At 41.4% G+C, this 25,784-nt stretch overlaps 1 protein-coding gene across 1 annotated transcript; it reads left to right on the forward strand.

Annotated features, from left to right (window-relative positions):
• The first annotated feature begins 1,884 nt into the window (after positions 1 to 1,884).
• On the forward strand, positions 1,885 to 22,297 carry LOC124265919 (transmembrane emp24 domain-containing protein 5-like). Its single transcript, XM_046700762.1, has 4 exons — positions 1,885 to 2,166; positions 18,085 to 18,202; positions 21,406 to 21,551; positions 22,031 to 22,297. Exons 1-4 carry the CDS (start codon positions 1,942 to 1,944, stop codon positions 22,262 to 22,264), a joined length of 723 nt encoding a protein of 240 aa, XP_046556718.1. The 5' UTR covers positions 1,885 to 1,941; the 3' UTR covers positions 22,265 to 22,297.
• Positions 22,298 to 25,784: the final 3,487 nt, after the last annotated feature.

Below are 25,784 nucleotides of genomic sequence, written 5' to 3' on the forward strand. Positions count from 1 at the left end.
TACCATGGCAATTGCGTGGGAAAGGGAACAAAAGTATATGATAACACATAGTACACAGCTTCTGAATGCAGAAGTTCTGCCGTCCACACTGCACTCAACGCCATACAGCACATCAAACACTCCTCAATATGAAATAGTATTTCTGAACACCGCCCATGCATAACACTGCACGATCTTTCTACACCCCGCACGTCACCATATATACTTCTAAACACCACACAACCCTTGTACATCACATCACTTCTTCCAAACTCTGCACATCACTGTACACTACCTTTAAACAACTCCGGCCACTGCACCATGACACTGAACAGAGCACATCGCGGTATAAATTCACCCAAATATCACACAGCACTGCACTGTAATTCAGACACCTCACATAACATGAACAATCCATATCACCGCACAGCTTCTCACAATAACTTTGAACACAACATGTCAACCAAAATATTATAAACAGTTCAAATTTTAACAAACACATTTCAAAATACTGCAATATCCACTTGGCGCACCACCTTTTCTCTGCTCTCATGAGCGTTTGTTTGATATGATCTTCCTTGTTCTACTCTTTTCTTTTCCGCTCCACTATTCTTGTCTGCTGCACTGTGTTCTGCTCCTCTCTGCTATGCTCTGCTCCTCTTTTCTGTTCTTCTCTGCTCTGCTACTCTCTGTTCTGCTCTTTTCTGTTCTATTTCACTCTCTCTGCTCGCTCTACCCTCTGTTCTGTTCTTCTCTGTTCTGTTCTGCTCTGTTCTATTTCACTCTCTCTGCTCGATCTGCCCTCTGTTCTGTTCTTCTCTGTTCTGCTCTTTTCTGTTCTATTTCACTCTCTCTGCTCGCTCTACCCTCTGTTCTGTTCTTCTCTGTTCTGTTCTGCTCTATTCTGTTCTATTTCACTCTCTCTGCTCGCTCTGCCCTCTGTTCTGTTCTTCTCTGTTCTGTTCTGTTCTTCTCTGTTCTGTTCTGTTCTATTCTGTTCTATTTCACTCTCTCTGCTCGCTCTGCCCTCTGTTCTGTTCTTCTCTGTTCTTTTCTGCTCTATTCTGTTCTATTTCACTCTCTCTGCTCGCTCTACCCTCTGTTCTGTTCTTCTCTGTTCTGTTCTGCTCTATTCTGTTCTATTTCACTCTCTCTGCTCGCTCTGCCCTCTGTTCTGCTCTTTTCTGTTCTGTTCTGTTCTATTCTGTTCTATTTCACCCTCTCTGCTCGCTCTACCCTCTGTTCTGCTCTTTTCTGTTCTGCTCTTTTCTGTTCTACTTCACTGTTTTCTGCTCCTCTCTATTCTGCTCTGCTCTGCCCTTTCCTGCTAACTCTATTTGTTTCTCGATCTTCAGTAACCCATGCTTGTCGTAAGAGGCGAGTAACGGGATCGGGTGGTCAGGCTCGCTGACTGGGTTGATACATGTCATCGGTTCCCTAATTGCGCACATCGATGCTCATGCTGTTGATTGTCTGGTCCAGACTCGATTATTTACAGACCGCCGCCATACAGCTGGAATATTGCTGAGTGCGGCGTAAAACTATACTCACTCACTATTTGTTCTCGTGCTCTGCTTTCGAGTAGTTAATACAATTAAGCTATGCCGTAAAAGACATTTAACACAAATGCACCTTCCTTTCCGAACCATATATCCACATATTCCGCTTTCCCGTTATGAATACACAAGAAATATCAAAAAGGTAAACATGTCATAGAAAACATTGATCTGAAACCCATTGCTGATGAACCGACAAGATAAATTATACATTACATCATAAAAGATCCATAGCTCAAGGTGACGTGACTAACTGAACAATCAACAGCTGAAACAACCGTTATCTGAGACAATCTACAACAACCTGTCCCCCTGGAACACACTTGGAAGCGCCCAATTTTATCGACCGCTGTGTTGACATGGAACGTGAAAACAGAGGACAGGCATATACACTGGGTGAGTGAAAATGGCGGCACGTTACTGTGTTCACTTTCTATCCACGCTTGTCATCACGAACAGACTGTTTCTGGTTTCTACTGAAACTGTACTCGGAGAAAAAGTGGACGATGAATTTGACTTCGATGGCTTGCCAGGTGTTCAACACGAGTTTAAATTTGAAATAGCTGCTGGTAGAGAGGAGTGTTTTTTTCAGATGGCAGCGAAGGGGGCCAAACTCCACGTGTCTTATGAGGTAAGTTGACATATGGCGTCTCTCATTCCCACGTGGTGATTGTTTACAATGACAGGAAATGTTCGTTAAATGACAATGTTTATCTTCTCACGAACTAACTGCAATGTATGCCTGGAGTTGACTCTGCGGATTCATATGTTGAAAATTGCTGCATTCTGTTTAAAGGAAAGTATTTATTTTATAACTTCTTATGATGAACAGACGCTATTGCATCTAAATCCGTTGACATGCTGTATCCTTCAATATTAGAAATAACGAAAGCGTGCACTGCCGTCTGTTTGGATTTAAATGACTCGAATAACTATGTTACCGGGAGTGAACTATGATGTTCTTTTACAGCAAGATGGTTTGTTTGGAGCGATGCCCGTTATATCGATGAAACTAAATAGCGGAACGGATATAAATACAATATAGTTACCAAAAACAAAATTTAAAAAGGACTGTTAAAGCAATTGAGTGAATTTTCCCTACCGCCGCAGACAGCAATACTCCAAATATTATAGCTTACTCGCGACTCTCTGTAATTTGTCGATCGCCAATTTTCCTGCCCTTAGCGTTTTTCATTTGTTGCCAGCTTTATAGCGGCTGTCTGCTAATATTGTCTAAGCCAACCAATGATTGAAATCATGAGCATCGAATTGCTCGGTGGCATGCAGTCGCCAAGTGAGTGAGTGAGTTGGGTTTTACACCGCTTTTAGCAATATTCCAGCAATATCACGGCGGGGGACACCAGAAATGGGCGTCACTCATTGTACCCATGTTGGGAATCGAACCCAGGCCGCCAACATGACGAGTGAACGCTTTGACCACTAGACTACCCCACCGCCCCAGTCGACAAGTGATAGACACTGACGCGATATACGTTAGTCGCCCTTGACGACACCTTATAGAGCTCTAAGGAACGGCAGTAACTTTATTGTGGGCCTTCATGATATAACATGATATCTAGTTGGCTTTGGCCTCAAATAAACTAGCACAATGAAAGTACGCACACTTATGGAGAGTCGGTGACATTGGCAACCTTCTACTTTCCCGTTTTGAGCAAACTCCCAATCTCCCATAAACTCTGACAAAACCCACAGATGTCAATAATGATATACAGTTCCGAACGGGTCCAGATCCGTAGCCTCAAGACATTACTGCCACAATGATTATTTTATGTACGTCGTAAAACCCACTGAAATCATTAAAACCGTTAGCTGTCACAACTAACGTCTGAAATGAAGTCACCAACTATTTAAAACCACACGCCTATTGTCACCCATAGCAACGCGTGTACATAAAAATCAAATCTGATCAACAGTAAAAACGTTTAGCAGTAATTTCTGGTGAGTATAATTAATACCTGGGACCTTGCTCACTCTGGGGATTCCGGTTTTAATTGGTCAGTAGCAACAGGTTCTCAACCGAGAGGCAGTATATATATATCAGTTCGGCAGGCAAGTTGACGGAATGAATCGTTACTCAACAGCGTATCTAAACAATGAACACACACACAACTAATTCGCGCACGCACGCACTGTAATTAGTTTAACATGAAGACACAGAATATGAGTGAGTGAGTTTAGTTTTACGCCGCACTCAGCAATATTCCAGCTATATGGCGGCGGTCTGTAAATAATCGAGTCTGGACCAGAGAGAGAGAGAGAGAGAGAGAGAGAGAGAGAGAGAGAGAGAGAGAGAGAGAGAGAGGCGGATTTGCGTTCAGTATTGCATACTTCAATGAATTTTATTCATCACCCAGTCTATAGAAACCATACACTGGTTATGATTAAATAATGATATATTTTACAAATGCAACACGAGACTTCCTGTACGAACATTGTTGAATCCTTATTTAGAAGTTCGACGCTAAATGCATTGAAAGTCCGATCTGATTTATCTCACGCATTTGGAATACCCTCCGCCTTACACGGCTTTATGAAAGTGAATCTAGGCTGACATCGATATATCTCAGCTATACTAGTCTAGACTGACGTAGATATTTGCAATATCTCACTTTTTACAGGGTGTTATGGAAGTGGGTGTAGACTGACGTAGATATTTGCAATATCTCACTTTTTACAGGGTGTTATGGAAGTGGGTGTAGACGGATATCGATATATGCAATATCTCACTTTTTACAGGGTGTTATGGAAGTGGGTGTAGACTGACGTAAATATTTGCAATATCTCACATTTTACAGGGGGGCGTGAAAGTGGGTGTAGACTGATATCGATATATGCAATATCTCACTTTTTACAGGGGGTCATGAAAGTGGGTGTAGACTGATATCGATATATGCAATATCTCACATTTTACAGGGGGTCGTGAAAGTGGGTGTAGACTGATATCGATATATGCAGTATCTCACATTTTACAGGGGGTCATGAACGTGGGTGTAGACTGATATCGATATATGCAATATCTCACTTTTTACAGGGGTCATGAAAGTGGGTGTAGACTGATATCGATATATGCAAGATCTCAGCTATACCAGGGTGTCTTGAAAGTGGGTGTAGACTGATATCGATCTATGCAAGATCTCAGCTATACCAGGGTGTCATGAAAGTGGGTGTAGACTGATATCGATCTATGCAAGATCTCAGCTATACCAGGGTGTCATGAAAGTGGGTGTAGACTGATATCGATCTATGCAAGATCTCAGCTACAGCAGCGTGTCATGAAAGTGGGTGTAGACTGATATCGATCTATGCAAGATCTCAGCTATACCAGGGTGCCATGAAAGTGGGTGTAGACTGATATCGATATATGCAAGATCTCAGCTATAGCAGGGTGTCATGAAAGTGGGTCCAGACTGATATCGATCTATGCAAGATTTCAGCTATAGCAGGGTGCCATGAATGTGGGTGTACTGACCCGATATATGCAAGATCTCAGCTATAACAAAGGGTCATGGAAGTGGGTCCAGACTGATATCGATCTATGCAATAACTCAGCTTTAACAGAGGATCATGGAAGTCTAGATTTTTCCCAATGGTGTCAACTATCCAAGGGTGTTACCTGTTGGGGAGATCCAGTTCCCAGTCCTTGACACCGTCCGAAACTCGCAGAGAATACAGACCATGGGCTATTGCCACCACTACATTCTCAGCTGAAACATGCAGGGTAATGGTGTCAATGAAATGTTTTATTTTAAGCATGAAAGCACACACACACTCCATCTCATCCTTCTCGTGCCCCGTCCTCACCCCCTCCCCACCCAAACAACAAAAGGAAACAGCAAGTGTTTGCCACTAACATGGCAATGTACCCCGTCGCAAAAGAAGAACAAGCGTTCATTTTAAAAATGATCCGAATTTTCGAAAGATTAAGAAAACGTCTCATCTCTGACCCTCGAGATATGGACATTCTCTGAGGGCATTCGGATAGCTTGATTGTTTAAGTGATCGTTCAACAGAAGCCCATGTCCACCTTACTCGACATTTCTGTAAGTTTTAACATTTCGAAACCGTGTAAAAGTCATCCCACATTTCATACAAAAACTATTATTGAGGGTCTCGGTGCATCGCGAAGGTATTTCGTGGATTGATGCAGTGGTTACGTTCGAACTGACCCAACCTGTGACATTTAGAGAAAAACATATGTTCACTTCACCACAGGTCATTGTGTGATCAAGAGACATCATGGCCCGCTCAGAAGATTAAAAGAAACCTTAAGGAGTTTCGTATTCACAAGCACGGCATTTAAACGTCTTCCCATCAAAGATAGTCTCGAGCCTGGAATACTTTGCTGTCAGTAGGATTCGGTTATCGAGGTGAGGAGCTGTAGATAAGCACCTGCGTTCGACAAATAATCGCCATCTTGTTTGATTGGTGTCTCGGTCAGTAGGAAGTGAACTCGTCAAAGCCTTTTTGGCGAGCAAACTTCAAAGTTTTCCCGAGATTGTGGACATGTCCATGTAATGTAAGGATTATTTACTGACCACAAACGCCATGCGTGCCAGAATTAATCAAAGGATCACTCTTTCATTCATGGGGGCGGTGGGGTAGCCTAGTGGTTAAAGCGTTCGATCGTCACGCCGAAGACCCGGGTTCGATTCCCCACATGGGTACAATGTGTGAAGCTCATTTCTGGTGTCCCCCGCGTAATATAGCTGGAATATTGCTAAAAGCGGCGTAAAACCATGCTTACTCACTCTTTCATTCATGAACATACAACTATATGCCATCAGCTCAATGTTGAAAATTATTCTATTAATATTTTCTATTCTAAATATGTGTACACACATTTGGATAATATTGCGTTGCGAATATAAAGTCACCAATGTCTTCTGTTTTAGGTCCACCTTGGGCAAATCTTATCTATTAAATGTATATAACAATCTTTTATTAAAATATATGACACACATAAAGCATTCTTTGATATTCAGATACAAGGATATGTCATATTAAACGGGGTTTTTAAGAATATATGTGTCAATTTCGCTCCCTTGCTATTACATATATATTCGTTTCGTGTACTTCAAAGCTTGACCGGAGAGTAGCGATAAAAATGCATACATGTAAAATCGTTTTTGTTACTCTCGCTGGTGTCCCTTTGTTAGTTTCTGATTCAGTGTTTACTGCGGTACTGTATTTCTGTCTACACATATTCAGGTGTTCTGTTCTTGTTCTGTTCATGTTCTATTGTCTGTTCTGTTCATGTCCTATTGTCTGTTCTGTTCCTGTTGTGTTCATGTCTTATTGTCTGTTCTGTGCATGGCCTGTTGTCTGTTCTGTGTATACCCTATTGTCTGTTCGGTTCCTGCTCTGTTCTTGTCCTATTGTCTGTTCTTGTCCTATTGTCTGTTCTGTGCATGTCCTGTTGTCTGTTCTGTGTATACCCTATTGTCTGTTCGGTTCCTGCTCTGTTCTTGTCCTATTGTCTGTTCTTGTCCTATTGTCTGTTCTGTGCATGTCCTGTTGTCTGTTCTGTGTATACCCTATTGTCTGTCTGTCCCTGTTCTCTTCTCTGTCTGTTCTGTTCATGTCCAAATATCTGTTCTGTTCATGTCTTATGGTCAGTTCTATTCATGTCTATTGTCTCTTCTGCTGACATGTCATATTGTCTGTTCTATTCATGTCTATTGTCTCTTCTGCTGACATGTCATAGTGTCTGTTCTATTCATGTCTATTGTCTCTTCTGCTGACATGTCATAGTGTCTGTTCTATTCATGTCTATTGTCTCTTCTGCTGACATGTCATATTGTCTGTTCTGTTCATATCCTATTGTCTGTTCTATTCATGTCTATTGTCTCTTCTGCTGACATGTCTATTGTCTCTTCTGCTGACATGTCATAGTGTCTGTTCTATTCATGTCTATTGTCTCTTCTGCTGACATGTCATAGTGTCTGTTCTATTCATGTCTATTGTCTCTTCTGCTGACATGTCATAGTGTCTGTTCTGTCTTTTTGTCCTTGTGAGTGACAGTCAGATATCAGTATATACTGTGAAGCAATGAGAACATGTCTTTTGGAAACAAAATAATTACCATTTGTATTAATTTTACATCTATCAAAATATTGGTTATTGTTTTGTATCCGCGGTCTTCACTAGAAATTTTACGGGAAAGACGAGACGCGTGTATGTGAGCTGTTTGTTTACAGGGAGAGCCCGTAAAACCGGTCGACAATTATCCGGAATTTGTCTGGATTATAAAGAATCCTGTTTAAAGAATGAATGGTGAAAGATCCACCACATACACTTATACGTACCAAAGAAAATAAATAACAGTGTCAGGACTAACGAGGATTCAGTTTATGTGACTTTTTAAATACCTAAGATTTCTGTTAGAAATCCATCGCATTCAGTTGTTTTGGGAAATATTTTATACATGTGTCAAAATGTTTCTGGGAACTGACGATATGGGAATGGTATTTCATGAAAGGTCAGACGTATTCAAGACAATATTTATGACAAATACAGATCAAAATCTCCATCCTGACATAACCGGTCAGAGTCTGATTGTGTACCTCATTGGGCGGATCTTTTTAATCGGAAAATGCAATTTTACGACGAACCCCACGCCAGCCATTACTGGACCATGCCTCGCTAACTGACTAACTAGACATGGGTCTAATCCTGCAAACTCCACAGCAGTGCCTGTTCTAATCCTAGCCTCGCCAAGATCTCGTTCAAATATTTACACGCTTGTTTTGGCGAAGTGGGAACGATGCTTTGATAAGACTGCAGCCATGATGTCAGTCTGGAGACAAGGTCAAGGCCACATTCCCACGTCTTATCAGGGAGCTTGTCAACTCATGTCATTCAGGATAAAGCATTCGTTTTCGTGTTCAGTGAGATTTGCCGACAGGGAAATATGGAGTTCTTGTAATAATGCAGGGTTGAGTGGGCAATTTTGCATCCGCGGAAAAACGATCGTCTGGTCATCATTAAACAGAAATGTACGTGGACATCAGACATTGCGAATATGTTTCACCAGTAGGCACACGTTCGCCCAGTATCAGTTCATACGAATGTTCACCGAACATCTTTTTATGTAAACAGTCCAAATTTTCTAATCTAAATTCAGTTTCCTGAGGATGAAAACAATATGACAGTTTTACTGTTTTACAGTATATGCTTTATTCAGTCCCAGAAGTCTGTTCTTAAAACAGCACCATACCTGTGTACTAATTCGTTGGTAAGTCTGTTCTTTAAAAACCCCATACTTGTGTACTAATCCGTTGGTAAAACGACACCGTGCCTGGTAGTTTGAGAATTCCCATTGCATCGTCACGCCGAAGACCCGGGTTCGATTCCCGACATGGGTACAATCTGTGAACGCCAACGCCGACCCGTGAAGATCCGGGGTAGAATAGGTCTTCAGCAACCCATGTGCTTGCCATAAAGGCGACTATCTTGTCGTAAGAGGCGACTAACGGGATCGGGTGGTCAGTTTCGCTGACTTGGTTGACACATGTCATCGGTTCCCAATTGCGCAGATCGATGCTCATGCTGTTGATCACTGGATTGTCTGGTCCAGACTCGATTATTTACAGACCGCATATAGCTGGAATATTGCTGAGTGCGGCGTAAAACTAAACTCACTCACTCTGGTGTACCCGGCCGTGATATTGCTGGAATAGTACTAAAAGCAGAATGAAACCCAACTCACCCACTCACTCACTCTTTCCAGTGCATCTTTAATACTGAAGAAAATGTTTCCGATTCATCCACGCAACTAGTACACGCTCAAGGCGTTGTTGCTAAAATTCGTGACATGAAGAAACGACTGGTGGACAGGGATGTGAGTGAGTGAGTGAGTGAGTTTAGTTTTACGCCGCACTCAGCAATATTCCAGCTATATGGCGGCGGTCTGGAAATAATCGAGTCTGGACAAGACAATCCAGTCATCAACAGCATGAGCATCGATATGCGCAATTGGGAACCGATGATATGTGTCAACCAAGTCAGCGAGCCTGACCACCCGATCCCATTAGTCGCCTCTTACGACAAGGGTTACTGAAGGTTCATTCTAACCCGGACCTTCACGGGTAGACAGGAATGTGAAAATATCCCCTGAATATAGTTTTACGCCATATCATCAGTATTCGAGATCTTAGTCACGGACGGTGACGGACGGTGATGGATAATCATATCTGTGACAGGCGAACAATGACTGATGGTTACAGCGCACCCCCACCCCCACACGTCACTCTGGAAGATTGCGACACTTAATCAATGTCAAGGCCGTAATGGTCGTAATGTTATTTCCCGATGCCTCATAGGCTGCCAAATGCGTGGATGTGACCTTATGGTGACATTTGAACAAGGTTACACCGTCGATTAGCTACAAAAGTGGGGGGATTAATGATGCAAACAGGGATTGTCAAACAAAACTGTAAGCAGATAATTTCCGTTCCAGGGCCCTGTTCCTCAAAGCGATCGTAGCGCTAAGATGATCGTAACACCCATACTTTAACATAGGCATCGACTATCGTAGCCTACAATCGCTTTGAGGAACGAGCCCAGATGTTGAAAATAATTTACCGCCTATGTGGATGAGTTATATTTACCTACAAGGAAGTTCGTATCATTTTGGGGCGGTGGGGTAGCCTAGTGGTTAAAGCGTTGGCTCGTCACGCCGAAGACCCGGGTTCGAATCCCCACAAGGGTACAATGTGTGAAGCCCATTTCTGGTGTTCCCCGCCGTGATGTTGCTGGAATATTGCTAAAAGCGGCGTAAAACCAAACTCAGTCAGTCAGTCAGTCAGTCGTATCATTTTCTTCTCTCCACTCAGTTATCCAGTGCGTTATATCTATTCTATTGTTATAAATACCCTGCAGCCATTGGTTACAATAGCTGATCAACGCAGTTTCCTCGCCCATGCGTGTAATGTGATTGGCCGGCTTTTTTTAGCGTCGTTTCATACGAACCGAAATCTGAACTGAAATCTGAAACGAAGAATTGTGTTGACGAATGGGTCTAGGGTAATAAGCATAATAGGGCTGTGATATAATACACTAGATGACGGCAGATGTTGCTGCTGCACGAATACGCTTTTCCATTTGCACGTGGGGCACAGTGGTGGTCAAATAGAGTTATTGCACTTACATATCCACGAATATGCGTGCGTGCGTACCTGCGTGCGTGCTTGCGTCTGCTTGTCCTAGTCCGGATTAATGCCTTTTTATAGTGCCTGCACTGTTAGATTATGTTCCGCTGTCTAATATGGAAACCACACTCAGGTATATGGACATACTGAGTTTGAGCAGATCAGAACTTTTTGTTTCCTTTAATGTCAAGCATCAGGCAGGAAAACAACAAGTTCCATATTTTATCGTCTTTGGTATGACGCGACAGTGGTTAAAACGTTCGCTCGTCACGCCGAAGGCTCGTTCAATTCCCCACATGGGTACAGTGTGTGAAGCCAAATCCTGGTTTCCACTGCCGTGATATTGTTGGAATATTACTAAAAGCGGCGTAAAACCCAGCTCACTCGAGTTCACACATCACTTCAGCTCTTCGCCTTCCCCATCGTTGGGCCCAAGCAGTGGTATGCAGCACCATGTTGAGATAAAGGTCAGGCTAGCATTAACTTGATGGTGGACGATTAGGTGGTGTGTGATATTTGTGTAATGTGGCTATTATAAAGGAAGTAGAAGGTCGTTATAGTCTGTATCGATACATTTACTGCAGGCGGTGGTGGACATAATGTTTTGTATAATTGCTGAATAATTGTGTGAGAGATATAGCTACAAAAAGTTTATTGACCAAAGATGATCTTTTTCAAACCTAATTTACTCAATATAGCAATTACCAAATTAAACTTTCTATGAAATATGTGTTTTATTAGTGTTTCGAATAGTTATATATATGCTATTATATAAAATTAATTCAATTCAAAACAAGAACGTCGACGCCCATTTTCACGCCACTAATGTTGATTCCGCCGAATTTCATTTTACTGACTCCAAACACAGATATTTCGTTTCATTGATACCAACGTATACCGACCTGCTCTTTGAACCATTCCTCCCTATCACCTGCTTCTGCCTGTGTTTGAGTTGCATCATCTGACTATGTTACAGTTACACTGTATCCATCAGCATTCCAACATTCCAAACACTGATCCCATTTACCTTACAATTCGTAACACTCCACTCGTCACAAAGGCTGGCTTCCGTGTGCGTTTGCGTGGCGTCACCTTTGTTTGGATTGATACGGAATCAACAATTGTCTTTTCGAATGAATGTGTTTGGTCAGGCTGGGTGACATGGCTGACACGTGGCTTCTAGTCCTGCCGGAGTGAGTTGTGGCTCTCACGACCGTTCAATGGATTGTCTGGGGCAGACTCTATATTACAGGCCGCCTTCATATAGCGTGAGGGGCGGTGGGGTAGCCTAGTGGTTAAAGCATCCGCTTGTCACGCCGAAGACCGGGTTCGATTCCCCACATAGATACAATTTTTGCTCATCTCTGGTGTCCCTCGCCGTGATATTGCTGGAATATTGCTAAAAGTGGCGTAAAACTAAACCCACTCACTCATAAAGCTGGATCTGTTCTCCGTGGTTTTGATTTGAATCCCTTGTCTCTGTGTGCCGCCTCCTATTGTTTCGTGAGTGCAGTTAGGCGAACTGATTGAACAACAGATGGAGACGTGAGTAAACTCAGTTCCGCTTCCACTGTACATTTGGTCATTCATGCTATCAAGTGTCATATTTAGACTATTGTATCTTAAAATACTTCCCAAGTACACTTTGAAATGTTAATGAATCACTTGTCATGGAAACTTTTATCTCATATTGTGTGTGTGCGTGTGTGCGCGCTTGCTTTAAGATACGGCGATGTGAAACAAAGTCATAATCTAGAGAAAAATGATCTGATTTTATGATTGGCATGTCTCAAAACTTAAAAACAAAAGGCCTTAAAAGGTAACTTTTTGTACATATTTTAGACGTACCATGTGCATTTAAATACTGGACAAATACATACAACATACATACATACATACATACATACATACATACATACATACATACATTTGTACATACATACATACATACTAACATTGGTATAGCGCCGATATCCAGCTCAGATCAGCTGCTCAAAGGCGCTTTGTTTTTCCCTCGTTCACTGGATGTCAATCTCAACGGCACATCATATTGTCAATCTCAACTCCCTGGGGATCATACAACTCTTGCAGCCACTAGGCGCACCGAGTTATTGTGGCATTCCCATCCTTACGAGGTACCCATTCACAGCTGGGTGGACTGGGGCACATAGTCACAGTAGAATAGAAACAACATTTCAAATAAAATCTTTAAATGTCACTTAGAAGCGATACACATTAAAGGTGAACATTTACGGGTGTATATACTTACTCCTCCATCAGATGAACGTTGTGTTCCTCATAATAAAGAAGGTGACATCCATGCATTTTTCAGCTTCACATTTCCAGTCTTTGAATCTCGTCTTCTCTTATAGCGAGTTAAGTTTTACGCCGAACAGAGCTCCAGCTATATGAGTGAGTTTAGTTTTACGCCGCTTTTAGCAATATTCCAGTAATATCACGGTGGGGGGACACCAGAAATGGGATTCACACATTGTACCCACGGAAGGAATCTTACCCAGGTCTTCGAGTGAGTGAGTGAGTGAGTGAGTTTAGTTTTACGCCGCTTTTAGCAATAATCCAGCAATATCACGGCGGGGGACACCAGAAATGGGCTTCACACATTATACCCATGTAGGGAATCGAACCCGGACCTTCGGCGTGACAAGCGAACGCTTTAACCACTAGGCTAACACACACACACCCAACCCTCCCACCCCTCCCACCCCCGGTCTTCGAAGTGACGAGCGAATTCTTGCTTTAACCACTATGCAACCCTACCGCCCTTTTAATGTACACTTGCATCGCGTCTTCTCTTAACTCGAAACTTGTGTCCCTTGTATGCAAGGTTTAGGCTGCTGTGTTTGATAGGTACAAACTCACTATTGACTTGTGCATTGTCATGCTGCAATAGAGATACATGACATTGTACTGATGACATGGTACTATACACACATGGCGGTGAACGCATATTATTTTCTATTTAATTCAGTCATGAACGTGAACGCGTTTTTACGAAGTGTTTTTCACAAAACAAACCCACACAACATCTCCACCAAAATCTCTATTGTGAAATATTGAAAACGAAATATTTTGGTCCATCGTATCTGATGACTGAAGAACATAGCGGACACCCCCTAACGCTAGTTCAACAGTTGATATACATTCTCATTGTACACGGTTGTGATGTATTATATATCGGAAAAAGGTATGTCAACATAACTGGATTTGTAAACACACTCACGGAGATTATATTGAAAGGTGACATTGAATGCTCAGCTGGAGGCGGATTTAATCGCCCACTGCACGTAACGTGATACATTAAGGAAAGTAGGTGAAATGTGGTGTGTCCATAAAGTCAAGTTCAAGGTTATTATCCCCCTGCCACGACGTGAGGGGTATATAGGTTTGAACTCCGTCTGTCCAGCCGGCCTGATGGGGACAGATTTTCTCAGAAATCGTTATAGATAAGGAAACCAAATTTAGTTTGTGTTTTCAGAACATGAATGCCTTGATAGAGTTCGACAAGGGGAACCGTGTTACAATTTGTTACAGAGTTATGGGCCTTGTCATGCGTTTCTCAACTTACGTTATCCCCAATGGGAACCGAGTTTCTCAGAAACCGTTATAGAAGGGAAACCAAATGTGGCATGTGTTTTCAGGACATGATGGTCGTGGTGGAGTTAAAAAACAGGAACTGTGGGGCGGGGGATGTTGATGACCATGTCTTCTTGTTTCATTCATGTAGCAACGTGCATGTGCGTGTGTGTGTCTGCGCAAATGTGTAGGAATACTGGTACTACTCTAGTCCATACTCAGGGTAGTTCTTGCCAAAGAGCATACTAAGATACGTTATACTGACCCAACCAGGGTCGGTGGGGCAGTCTAGTGGTTAAAGTTCTCCCTCGTCATGCCGAACACCCGGGTTCGATTCCCCGCATGAACGTAGAAGACTTTCCAAAAGGAGCCTGTTTGGTGTGTATAATCCCCTGTGGGCAGAAAGGCTGTATATGTATCCAATATACAGGGGACACAGTCAGTTGACAACGTGTTCTTTCCTTACTACTATGCAGAGTCAGATGTGTTAAAATACATTTTCGCATTTAGGATTTCTTTCCCTTATTGAAGCCAGGATCCTGTGGTAATATCTGAAAAAATAAGGTTATGTTGAAGTTTTTTTCAACCCTAGACGAAGCTTTCCTCTCCAGTGTTGACAGCTTTCTGTAGGACATCAAGTATAGCAAGGTACATACGTGAAAGAGGGTGTCTACGGTTAGCCGGCTATTAGAAGTCGTTTTCACCATCGGGATACCCGTGAAGATCCGGGTTAGAATTGATCTTCAGTAATCAATGTTTGTCGTAAGAGGAGACTAATGGGATCGGGTGGTCAGGCTGGTTGACTTGGTTGACACGTCCTCGTAATCCCAACGGCAGATGATGTCAATCTCTGGATTTTCTGGTCCAGACTCGATAATTACAGACAACCGCCTTATTGATGGAACATTGTTGTGTGTAGCGTTTAATAAACAAAGAAAATGTATCCGGTGGTAAGGCTTCTTCCATCATGCACAGTGCTTGTTTCAAGGGTGACTAACGGGATCTGATGGTTGTGCTCGCTGTCTTGGTAGATGTATCTCGTCGTAACCCATTTCAAAGGTTGATGTTCGTGATGTCAGTCACTGGATTGTCTGGTCCAGTGTCGACACTTTGTGAAATGAATGCTTTTGCATCATTGCGGGCCCAAATTGAATCATTAACATCACACAAAATGTCTCACTTGACTGCCTTCATATAGCTGGAATATTGTTGAATTTGGCGAAATCAACCAATTACAAGCCCGGGGGTCCTTATGTTGTAACACGAGAGCTATGACAGCTTGTGCACGGTGCTGTCGACACCTGCTGCTGAACTGTCTGCACTTAGCTGTTAACTTAATAACACTGACCAAATTAAAATCATACATGCGGACATTGACTGCCACACTGCCATAATTACCGAGTTAACAATTGATGAACCAAAAAGTTTGTTTAGCTTTATTTTCAATTATGAGACCTTTTGTTTTTAAGCTTTGAGACATGCCGATCATATTCAGATCATGTTTTCTCTAGATTATGATTTGTTTCATATCGCCGTGTCTAAAAGTACATATATAAACACACACATACACACACACGTGCGTGTATACATTGCAAGGTTAATATATAAATATTGAAAAACAGATAGATAGATAGATAGATAACACCTATGATAACCATGTCAAATACACAGCTGTCTGATAAACCAAAATCTTTTTCGTTTCAGTTTTAACCACCATCAAACATTGGCGTGTGCTTTCTTAGTTCACATGATTCACCTTTAATAACAAATATTTTACAAACGGTAATAGCGGGGTTGTAAACAGATACTAGGATGTTAATACCTTCTAAACATATTCACCATTTATATTCCTAGGGTCTATGTTTGACCAACACACGAAATGTATGCTAATCGAACACCTAATTTGTGTGCCATTGTATATTAATGTACATAAGATACTTGAACTACAAGTTCACAATGTAGCAAAACTGAAAACAGTGTATACATGTGTTTGATAAATGTCATGATGTAACAGCAATAATTTCATGCCTGCTCAATCTAAGCTAAACGCTCTGAGATATCTGCCTAATGACGTTTCAGCTGATGGGACAATATGCTGTCAAGCTTGTCAGATTGTTGAGATTATGCACTACTTAGATGGGATGTCGATGACAGTGATGAATGATGCATTTAGTGATGTTGGCAAACTGATGACACACACTACAGACTCGTGTGTGTACTGCAGAATCTAGCCGTGTGTCGCCAGGTGTTCGAGTGCACCTGTGTCTCTAACGGTATCGACTATACGTCATAAAACCACTACTCTGTGCATTGATTGTGCTAAACGTGTCGTACTAGCTACATTTAATGGATATTTGAAATTGTATTATAGATTGGTGCAACATGATTATAGGAGAGACTTTAATGAGCGGAGTTTCTCACTTTGAGCCATAGAATCGTCCATTATTGGAAAGGGGTGCGCGGGTTTAGAGGGAACGATTTCTTAATTGGCTGTTGTGTTTGAAACGGCGATTTATATTGTCACGTACATACTAGCTTGATCCGATTGTTAATTGTCCACATGACACGCTTTTTAACAGATGTCACATCAATGGGTAACTATTCTTGCGGGTCAAATGTTTAGTTATCCATCATCAGGCATTGTCTGCAAGGCCATGTCCTCCTAAATCAGATATTTTTCTTTTATAATGGTGCAATTTGTCACGTCGATATGGGTTGATGATAAATCACACTTATCAAAGGATGTCACGTGAACGGAGGAGTAAAGAGTTATATACGTGTTTATACCCGTGAAGATCCGGATAAGAGTTGGTCTTCAGCAACCCATGCTTGTCGTAAGAGGCGACAAACGGGATCGGGGGTCAGGCTCGCTTTCGTGGTTGACACATATCATCGTATCCCAATTGCGTAGATCGATGCTCATGGTGTTGATCACTGGATTGTCTGGTCCAGACTCGATTATTTTACAGACTGGCGCCATATATCTGGAATATTGCTGAGTGCAGCGTTAAACAACAAACCAACAAAACAGCATCGGGTTGTCTAATGAGGGTGCCATCCCACCTCGTCCAAATCCCAAATACTATCTAATTTTCCAAGTCTCATTTGCTCAATTTCTAGTGTCAAATCTCTAAGACACGTCAGAATTTTCCCAAATAAGGCAAAACGGAAACCTATATACCTAAGTCATGAAATGGCGGGATGAAAGTAACATAATTAAACATATCCAAAAAAATATACATCGACCCCGACCCGAAATAGGTTTTAGGTGGAGGCGGTAATATGATGAGTGAGTGAATAGGGTTTTACGCCACTTTTAGCAATATCGCGGCGGGGAACACCAGAAATGGGCTTCACACATGATACCCATGTGGGGATTCGAACCACTAGGCTACCCCATCGCCCCAGGTAAGCTGGACTGTTAAGCTTCACAGTGAGCTTGGGTTATATGTTCCCCAGGGAGATGAGAATAAAACATCCAGTTCACACTAATCCATTGCTCAGGTCAATAATGTTTGCATTTTGTGAATGGTATCTGGGATGGACACAAATCCAGGATCGTGATGGAGATGATGGTGTTGAATATAATGATTATAATTATTATTGTTGTTCATCAACGAAATTATTGAATTCGAACCAGCAAATATAGGATCCTGACACAGCAAATGGACGCAACTCTGCTCGAACTGAGACGCCACTCGTGCCCCTGTTGAAGGTGACCCTGCTCAGTGTACAAATATCCTGGTTGGTAAATATTCAACGAGCTACTATTTGTTTGTTTACAGGTTTTACGAGGGGGAGATAGGAATATCGACTTTTTCTTGAAGGATCCCTACCTTAACGTAGTCGACGAGTATTATATGAGGACTGATGGAGCTGTAGAAAAAGATATAATTGAACCAGGTAAGATGTCTACCTATTATAATCTTAAGGGTGAAATACTGTAAATATTGGTGAAAATAAACATGGTATTTTCACTGAGTAGAATACCATGTTATTTCACTGAGTAGAATATCACTTTTGCCTGGAACTACTTTCTGTTTAAAGAGGGTGTCTCGATCATTAATAAACATTGGTCAAAATATAATAAATAGAATATTTTGTTAATGTTGTCAAATAACATGTATTTCATCTTGTGGTCTGATAAAGCTGCGACACTCGTGAACATATCAACTTTGTCAGACCACTCGATGAAATATACAAGTTATTTGACAACATTAACAAAATAGCCTCTATGTATTTTACTGTGTGAGAGAACGAGGTAAAAATCCCAGGTAGAAAAAGATATAGTTGAACCAGGTCAGATGTCTACGTATTTTACTGTGTGATAGAAGCAGGTATAGATCATATGTATTGATGGTATGAAAGAATCAGGTCAGATGTCTACGCATTTTACTGTGTGATAGAAGCAGGTATAGATCATATGTATTGATGGTATGAAAGAATCAGGTCAGATGTCTACGTATTTTACTGTGTGATAGAAGCAGGTATAGATCATATGTATTGATGGTATGAAAGAATCAGGTCAGATGTCTACGTATTTTACTGTGTGATAGAAGCAGGTATAGATCATATGTATTGATGGAATGAAAGAATCAGATCAGATGTCTACGCATTTTACTGTGTGATAGAAGCAGGTATAGATCATATGTATTGATGGTATGAAAGAATCAGGTCAGATGTCTACGCATTTTACTGTGTGATAGAAGCAGGTATAGATCATATGTATTGATGGTATGAAAGAATCAGGTCAGATGTCTACGCATTTTACTGTGTGATAGAAGCACGTATAGATCATATGTATTGATGGTATGAAAGAATCAGGTCAGATGTCTACGCATTTTACTGTGTGATAGAAGCAGGTATAGATCATATGTATTGATGGTATGAAAGAATCAGGTCAGATGTCTACGCATTTTACTGTGTGATAGAAGCACGTATAGATCATATGTATTGATGGTATGAAAGAATCAGGTCAGATGTCTACGCATTTTACTGTGTGATAGAAGCAGGTATAGATCATATGTATTGATGGTATGAAAGAATCAGGTCAGATGTCTACGCATTTTACTGTGTGATAGAAGCACGTATAGATCATATGTATTGATGGTATGAAAGAATCAGGTCAGATGTCTACGCATTTTACTGTGTGATAGAAGCACGTATAGATCATATGTATTGATGGTATGAAAGAATCAGGTCAGATGTCTACGTATTTTACTGTGTGATAGAAGCACGTATAGATCATATGTATTGATGGTATGAAGGAATCAGGTAAGACAACGGATAAGATATCAGGTTAAGATACAGGTTAAATATCGAAGTATTGTCCTGTAAACAATTGCGTGTTTCACGGTATTAGAGAACCAGGTAATGTTTACCAATAAAGTGTTTTTCTGTACAGGGCCAGGTAAAATGTTTACGTGTTTTAAACAGTATAATTGAAGAAGATAAAATTGCTAGATGAGCTACTGTATAATAAAGTTTAGTGTCTACACGCTTTACTGTACAGGTGGATCCGGTACTGTACCTACAGTAGTTGGCCATAAGTGAGTCATCACAAGTGAAATTCTCATAGACTTGCGTGTTAATTAACTCTTGCAAGAATAATTTTCATAAATTTAGTTTCGGACTAATTGCTTTAAATACTGATCTCCCAGCTGGGAAATCATCTCAGCTACATACACATAATTTCCATTCAATTTACCGGTGATTATTAAGAAAACTACAACTATTTAAACAACAAATATTAGACACCAATCAGGTTTAACATGGCTGTCTATGGAATAGATTAAAATTAAGTTGTACCTATGGTGCTTAATTAGGTGTCATTCGATAACTAATCAACGGAAAGATGAAAGAAAATTATGTACACGTAGATGAAGATGATTTCCAAGATGTTTGCAAATTATCAAAATAAAATGACTTCTACTCAGTTTATGAAAATCATTCTTGCAACAGTTAATTAACATGTAAGTCTATGGAAATTTCACTAATGATGACTCACTTATGGCCAAATACTGTACATACACATGTACTAGTATCTACGTATGTTGCTCTATAAGTGAAGCAGTATCTGTGCTTGTTACGGACCTGGTGTAGACCGGGTACCTACAGTACACTGTGCTTATTTTACAGTAATAATTGAAGCAGTATCTACGAAGTGTACTGTCCAATACAGTACACTACTGTTAATATATCTACTTAATTTACTGTATAATTGAACCAGTATCTACGTATATTACTTTGCATTTTGACTAGGTATCTACTTAACTTACTGTATAATTTAACAAGGATATCATCGGCAGATCTGATTGTGTGAAATGGATTTTACGCTGTTTGTAGCGATATTTACAAATACCGTGAGTGAGTGAGTTTAGTTTTATGCCCCACTCAGCAATATTCCAGCTATATGAGGCGGTCTGTAAATAATCGAGTCTGGACCAGATAATTCAGTGATCAACAGCATGAGCATCGATCTGCGCAATTGGGAACCGATGACATGTGTCAACCAAGTCAGTGAGCCTGACCACCCGATCCCGTTAGTCGCTTCTTACGACAAGCATGGGTTACTGAAGATCAATATTCTAACCCGGACCTTCACTGGTAGCAACATCATGGCTGGCTTCACAAACAAGTGTACACGTGAAGGGCACACATAACAGATTCATAGTCAGATCTTCAGTTAACGCTATCACGTTTAAGCTGCTCCACCTAACCTCAGTATATTGGGAAATGTTCAAATGAAGGTACAGCTGTTGTTCCGAACCGTCAGTTTGATACGGTATTAAGACTGCAGTGATTATAATTCAGATTCGAGTCGGTTATTCTTCACATGTTGGAGTTATGGAATCAGCTAGTTTCTATAGTTAGTTTTTTAGTTTATATTTCGCGACAAAGTTCAATAGCGATGTAAGGCGCCCGTTCGGTACCAGGTGACTCGGCGTGCATGTCATGTCAAGCTTGAGATGAGTCTTTTATGGACGCTTCGATGGCATGTCATCACTCCCAATCGCCCTCGCTCCCACCCCCGCCCCAAGATGCCACAATTGTATCGGGTGCATGTGACTTCTGATTTTGCTGATCTCTTTGTCTTTGTCTTTCAGGAATCTACCAAGTATGTTTTGACAACACACAGAGTCGATTCAGCTCCAAATTAGTATTTTTCTATCTTGTGACGTTCGTTATGGAACAGTGGTCCAAGTACGTCATGGAAGTGACAGAAATACAAGGAATTGCCACGAATTTCTCGGTATGTACCGTAGAGGTGCCGAATTCCCCACCCCCTCTCTGACAACATAATCTTAAGCTCGATGACACTTAATGTAAATTTATCACTGATATATCAGACCTGTTTTATTTGTTATAATGCTAAATATTTCAGCCAAAATCTGTTTTTAGATTCTATAACGGCATTGAAACTTTTCATGTTTATTTGAGGTTTAAAGAATGAGTTCATGCTGTGTATATGTAAATATATTATGTAACTTTATGAATTCCCGTGATGATCCAGGAAAGAATTGGTCTTCAGCAACCCATGCTTGTCGTAAGAGGCGAGGCGATTACATGTCATGGGTTCCCAATTCGAAGGCTCGCGGACTAGCTGGAATATTGCTCAGGGCGGCGTTGATCAAAACATGTCATGGTATATTTTTCGCCCCAATTGCGAAGGTCGATATATGATATACTTCTATTATATAAATGTGCTATATGATATACTGATGTATCCAGGCGTCCCTGTCGGATGTGGAACTCTCCCTGAATGAAGTCAAGAAGCACCAGATGACGAGCCGGCTCAACGTCATCCGAGACTGGTACCTCATCATGGGCAACAACCGCTACGTCGGCTACTGGTCTGTGGCTCAATGTGTCGTCGTGGTCGTCGCTGCAGCGTGTCAAGTTTACTTTCTTAGACGCCTCTTTAAAGTTTCCGTCGTTACGCCTTCATCTAAACCTCGTGCCTAAATAAATCATGCTTTTTTATACTAAAACTGAGAATAGTTGTTTGTTTGACTTATAGGATCTTAAATAACCATGAAGTCGAATGAACACTCGAATCCTGCTTGTTTATTCGTCACCACTCGCCCTTTTCCGTTACCGGCGGCTTGTGCCGGAATGACACGAGAAGTCATAAAGGCTGTTTGTAGGAAACTGACAGGGTTTGTGTTCAACTCATTTCTTGGAGGACATGTCACGTGTCATTTGTTACCAACTGGTGTCATTTACAAACAAACAGCATGACAAACACTATGTATAGGTTACGTAAAGGCGACAAATCGTCCTGTCTCCATTCATCGTGAATACCCGCTCTTATGACAAGCATAGGTTGCTGAGGTGACCCATGTTCAGCTCATTCTTCGGGGTACCCATTTACTACTGGGTGAACGGCGTCATATATCGAACTAAGTGTAAGGAGACACCACATGTAATATTTGCTTCAGTGTAGTGCAAGCCTGGATTCCATGAATCTCTCATAAGCTACCTAACCACCGCCTCTCCGCATCCAGCGTGGCTTGGCTTTGACAAATGTGCCAGACATTCAATCGATGTACAGGTGACGTGACACCGGTTAGGATTCGTCAGCAACCCATGCTTGTCGTAAGAGGCGACTAACGGGATCGGGTGGTCAGGCTCGGTTGACACATACAATCGTATCCCAGCTGCGTATAGCGATGCTAATGCTGTTGATCACTGGATTGTTTGGTCCAGACTCGATTATTTACAGACTGCTGCCATATAGCTGGACTGTTGCTGAGTGCGTCCTTAAGCAACAAACCACCCAACCGCTTATCCTGCCGATCATACAGTATAAACAAAGGTACTCTCCGGAATAACCGCCAAATGTTTATTACCCTCTTTATGCTCGTAAAGTGGTTGGGGGTTGATAGTTGGGACCGTCTCAGAACTTGTGTGGAAATTTCGGATATTTTCCTGGGTCCCAATCCACAAAATGTTCGTAACGTTACGACCTGTCGTAACTGTATAGTTTATCATAGGCTTACTAATGTCATGCGCTAGGAACGTTTTGTGGATTGGAAACTTAGTGTGGATTGGAAACTTAACCAGCTAACTGTGCGTATTTTACAGTATTGTCAAAATAGATTGAGACTCTTCCCCGGATCTACACTTTTTACTGACACCCACTATGCATGGATACACGGGGCTCAAAGCCGCTGAGTTGCAGTTCACAAGCTGATGTGAAAGGGTTCGAATCCCGGTTTGATCTGTAATAATGTTTTGATCTGGTAATGTTTCCGGGTTTTCCAGCACGATGGACGGTGGCGGTTTTCACTGGTGAACACAACATTTAGGGTTTTCCTCCCACACCATGCTAACACTCAGTGATATTACAATTCTCAAAACAATATATGTACAATATAAGTTATATTTCAACTGAAGTGGGGCATCACCGTACAATATCGCATGAGATCTCTGACCGGAGACAGGGATGTCAAAGCACATCAATGTTCCTGTCCTTGTTTTAATGAGATCGCAATCCGAGCTGGCATCCCGATCTGACCTCGCGCCGGACACACTGGTGGTGCGCCTGTCAGAAAATTTATCACTCCTTCCTTCACCTTTCTCTCCTTAACTCGCTTCACCTCTAAGCAACAACTCTCTCCTTCTCGTGTCTCCTGCCTTGGGATTCTTCCTCTCAGAATTTCGAGTTTCTGTTTTGTTTGAGAGTCTTTCACCGGAAATTGAGTTTGAAGCCATCTCACAGCTGACATCTCATGCCATCTGTCTGGCTACACCATAGCTCCTACGGTCCATTTTCTTTCCCTTCTCGTTCATTCATCGCATCGTTCTTGAGTCCGTTTTATTCATGGTATTGCTCCCTCTATCCTCCTTCTGCCGCATCTCTCTTTCCTCTTTTCCTCGTATCTTCCTCTGTTCTCCATCTCCTTCTTCTATCTACTTCCTCCTTTTTCTTCTCCTCTTCCTTTCTTCATCGGTCTCTCGGACTCTCAGCTACCATAACCTTTCTCGACTTCCAAACTTTGGAATCGATTCATCCATTCGATTGATGAGCTCCAAATCGTCGGAGTGGTAGGTCTCAAAATATTCAAGTGGCATCCTTAAAGAAGGCATGGAGATGTCAAATAATATCAAAGAAAATGTATACATTCTCATTCAAATCCGCAATAAATTTGTGAGTAAAATTATTATATACATTAAGTGCAATGTTTCTGCTTGCTTTGTCCCGTCATGTATATGTGATGGTCATAATCACTTTGGATTGGCAATTGTTTAATGAGTGATATACTAGTAATGTGTTCACTCGTCGTCACGTCCGTGGGTCGTGGTTCGATTTGCAAGATTATCACACTGTATAAAGACCATTTGGATATATCAGGAGAATATTTCCTGAAATCTATTACATGACTTGACTATTACTAAACGATGATTGGATTTATGACATGTTTGTTTTTCTTGTAAGAATATTAAAATATATAAATTAGATAATGATGATATGAAGTACTTACTTTCCGATGTCGATTGATACAGTTTGGAATTCAAATCAAAACAGATAACTAGTTGATCTTCTCTTTTTTCACGCTCAACTTCTTTTCACTGCCTGCACTGAACCGCATGAACAGAACAATAGGCCCGCTCACCTAGCAACTACCGCCCATCGTGCTTAGCCTGGGGGTATATGTGACGTCATTCGGATTGTGACGACAAGGACACTATTATGACGTCATCTGCAAGCCTACATCGGCAGCCTGCCATGAGTGGAGCTGGCTAAGCTTTGAGATGAAAATGTGCATTTAATGATAAAAGCATGAAACTTGGCATTTATAGATTGATGCATAAGTGAACATTTTAGGATTATGGAGCACTCAAAATATTTTAATTTGCGCATGCGCAGTAAGACAAATAATATTTTGCCTTTTTCTGAAACTTCCGTTATAGCTTTGGGCCTGCCATCAGTACAATAATGGGATGATTTTTTCTAAATATACTGACCCAAAATACTCTTTAAACATCTTGAAAACACTAGCTGAGTCAGTAATTTATGAACACTGGCTCTCGCACCAGTGCATGTAAGTGAGGACTGTTTGCACTTGCTTCGGTTGTTACATCCCTTTGTACTGACACGATACCAACTCTGACAAAGATTCTGGTGTAGTGTCATCAGTATAGGAACATACTGTCCACTTTCCTTCTGTATCACTCCTTGGAGATGGGAGTTCAGACTGTGGAAGAATGACTGACCACACACATGACCTGCCTGGTAAAGCTGCCCTTTGACATGCTGTACATGTGTTGATGGGATGGCATGAATTGAATTTTCTTCACCAAATAATCTCCAAAAAGTAATTGAACATAAAAGAAAAATATTCTCAAAGCATCCATCCTTCCATGATGGCAGGAAGGAGCAGTTACCATATAGTGCTCTTACTTTGTGTGGGTTTGAAGCTGAGGAGGTTCTAAGCCTACATCTCTGTGCTGGAAGTATCATCGATCTCATCAGAAGGAT

Source organism: Haliotis rubra, unplaced genomic scaffold (assembly GCF_003918875.1).
Source record: "Haliotis rubra isolate DU_JTF1 unplaced genomic scaffold, ASM391887v1 Scf122, whole genome shotgun sequence".
In the NCBI taxonomy this organism is placed as follows: domain Eukaryota; kingdom Metazoa; phylum Mollusca; class Gastropoda; order Lepetellida; family Haliotidae; genus Haliotis; species Haliotis rubra.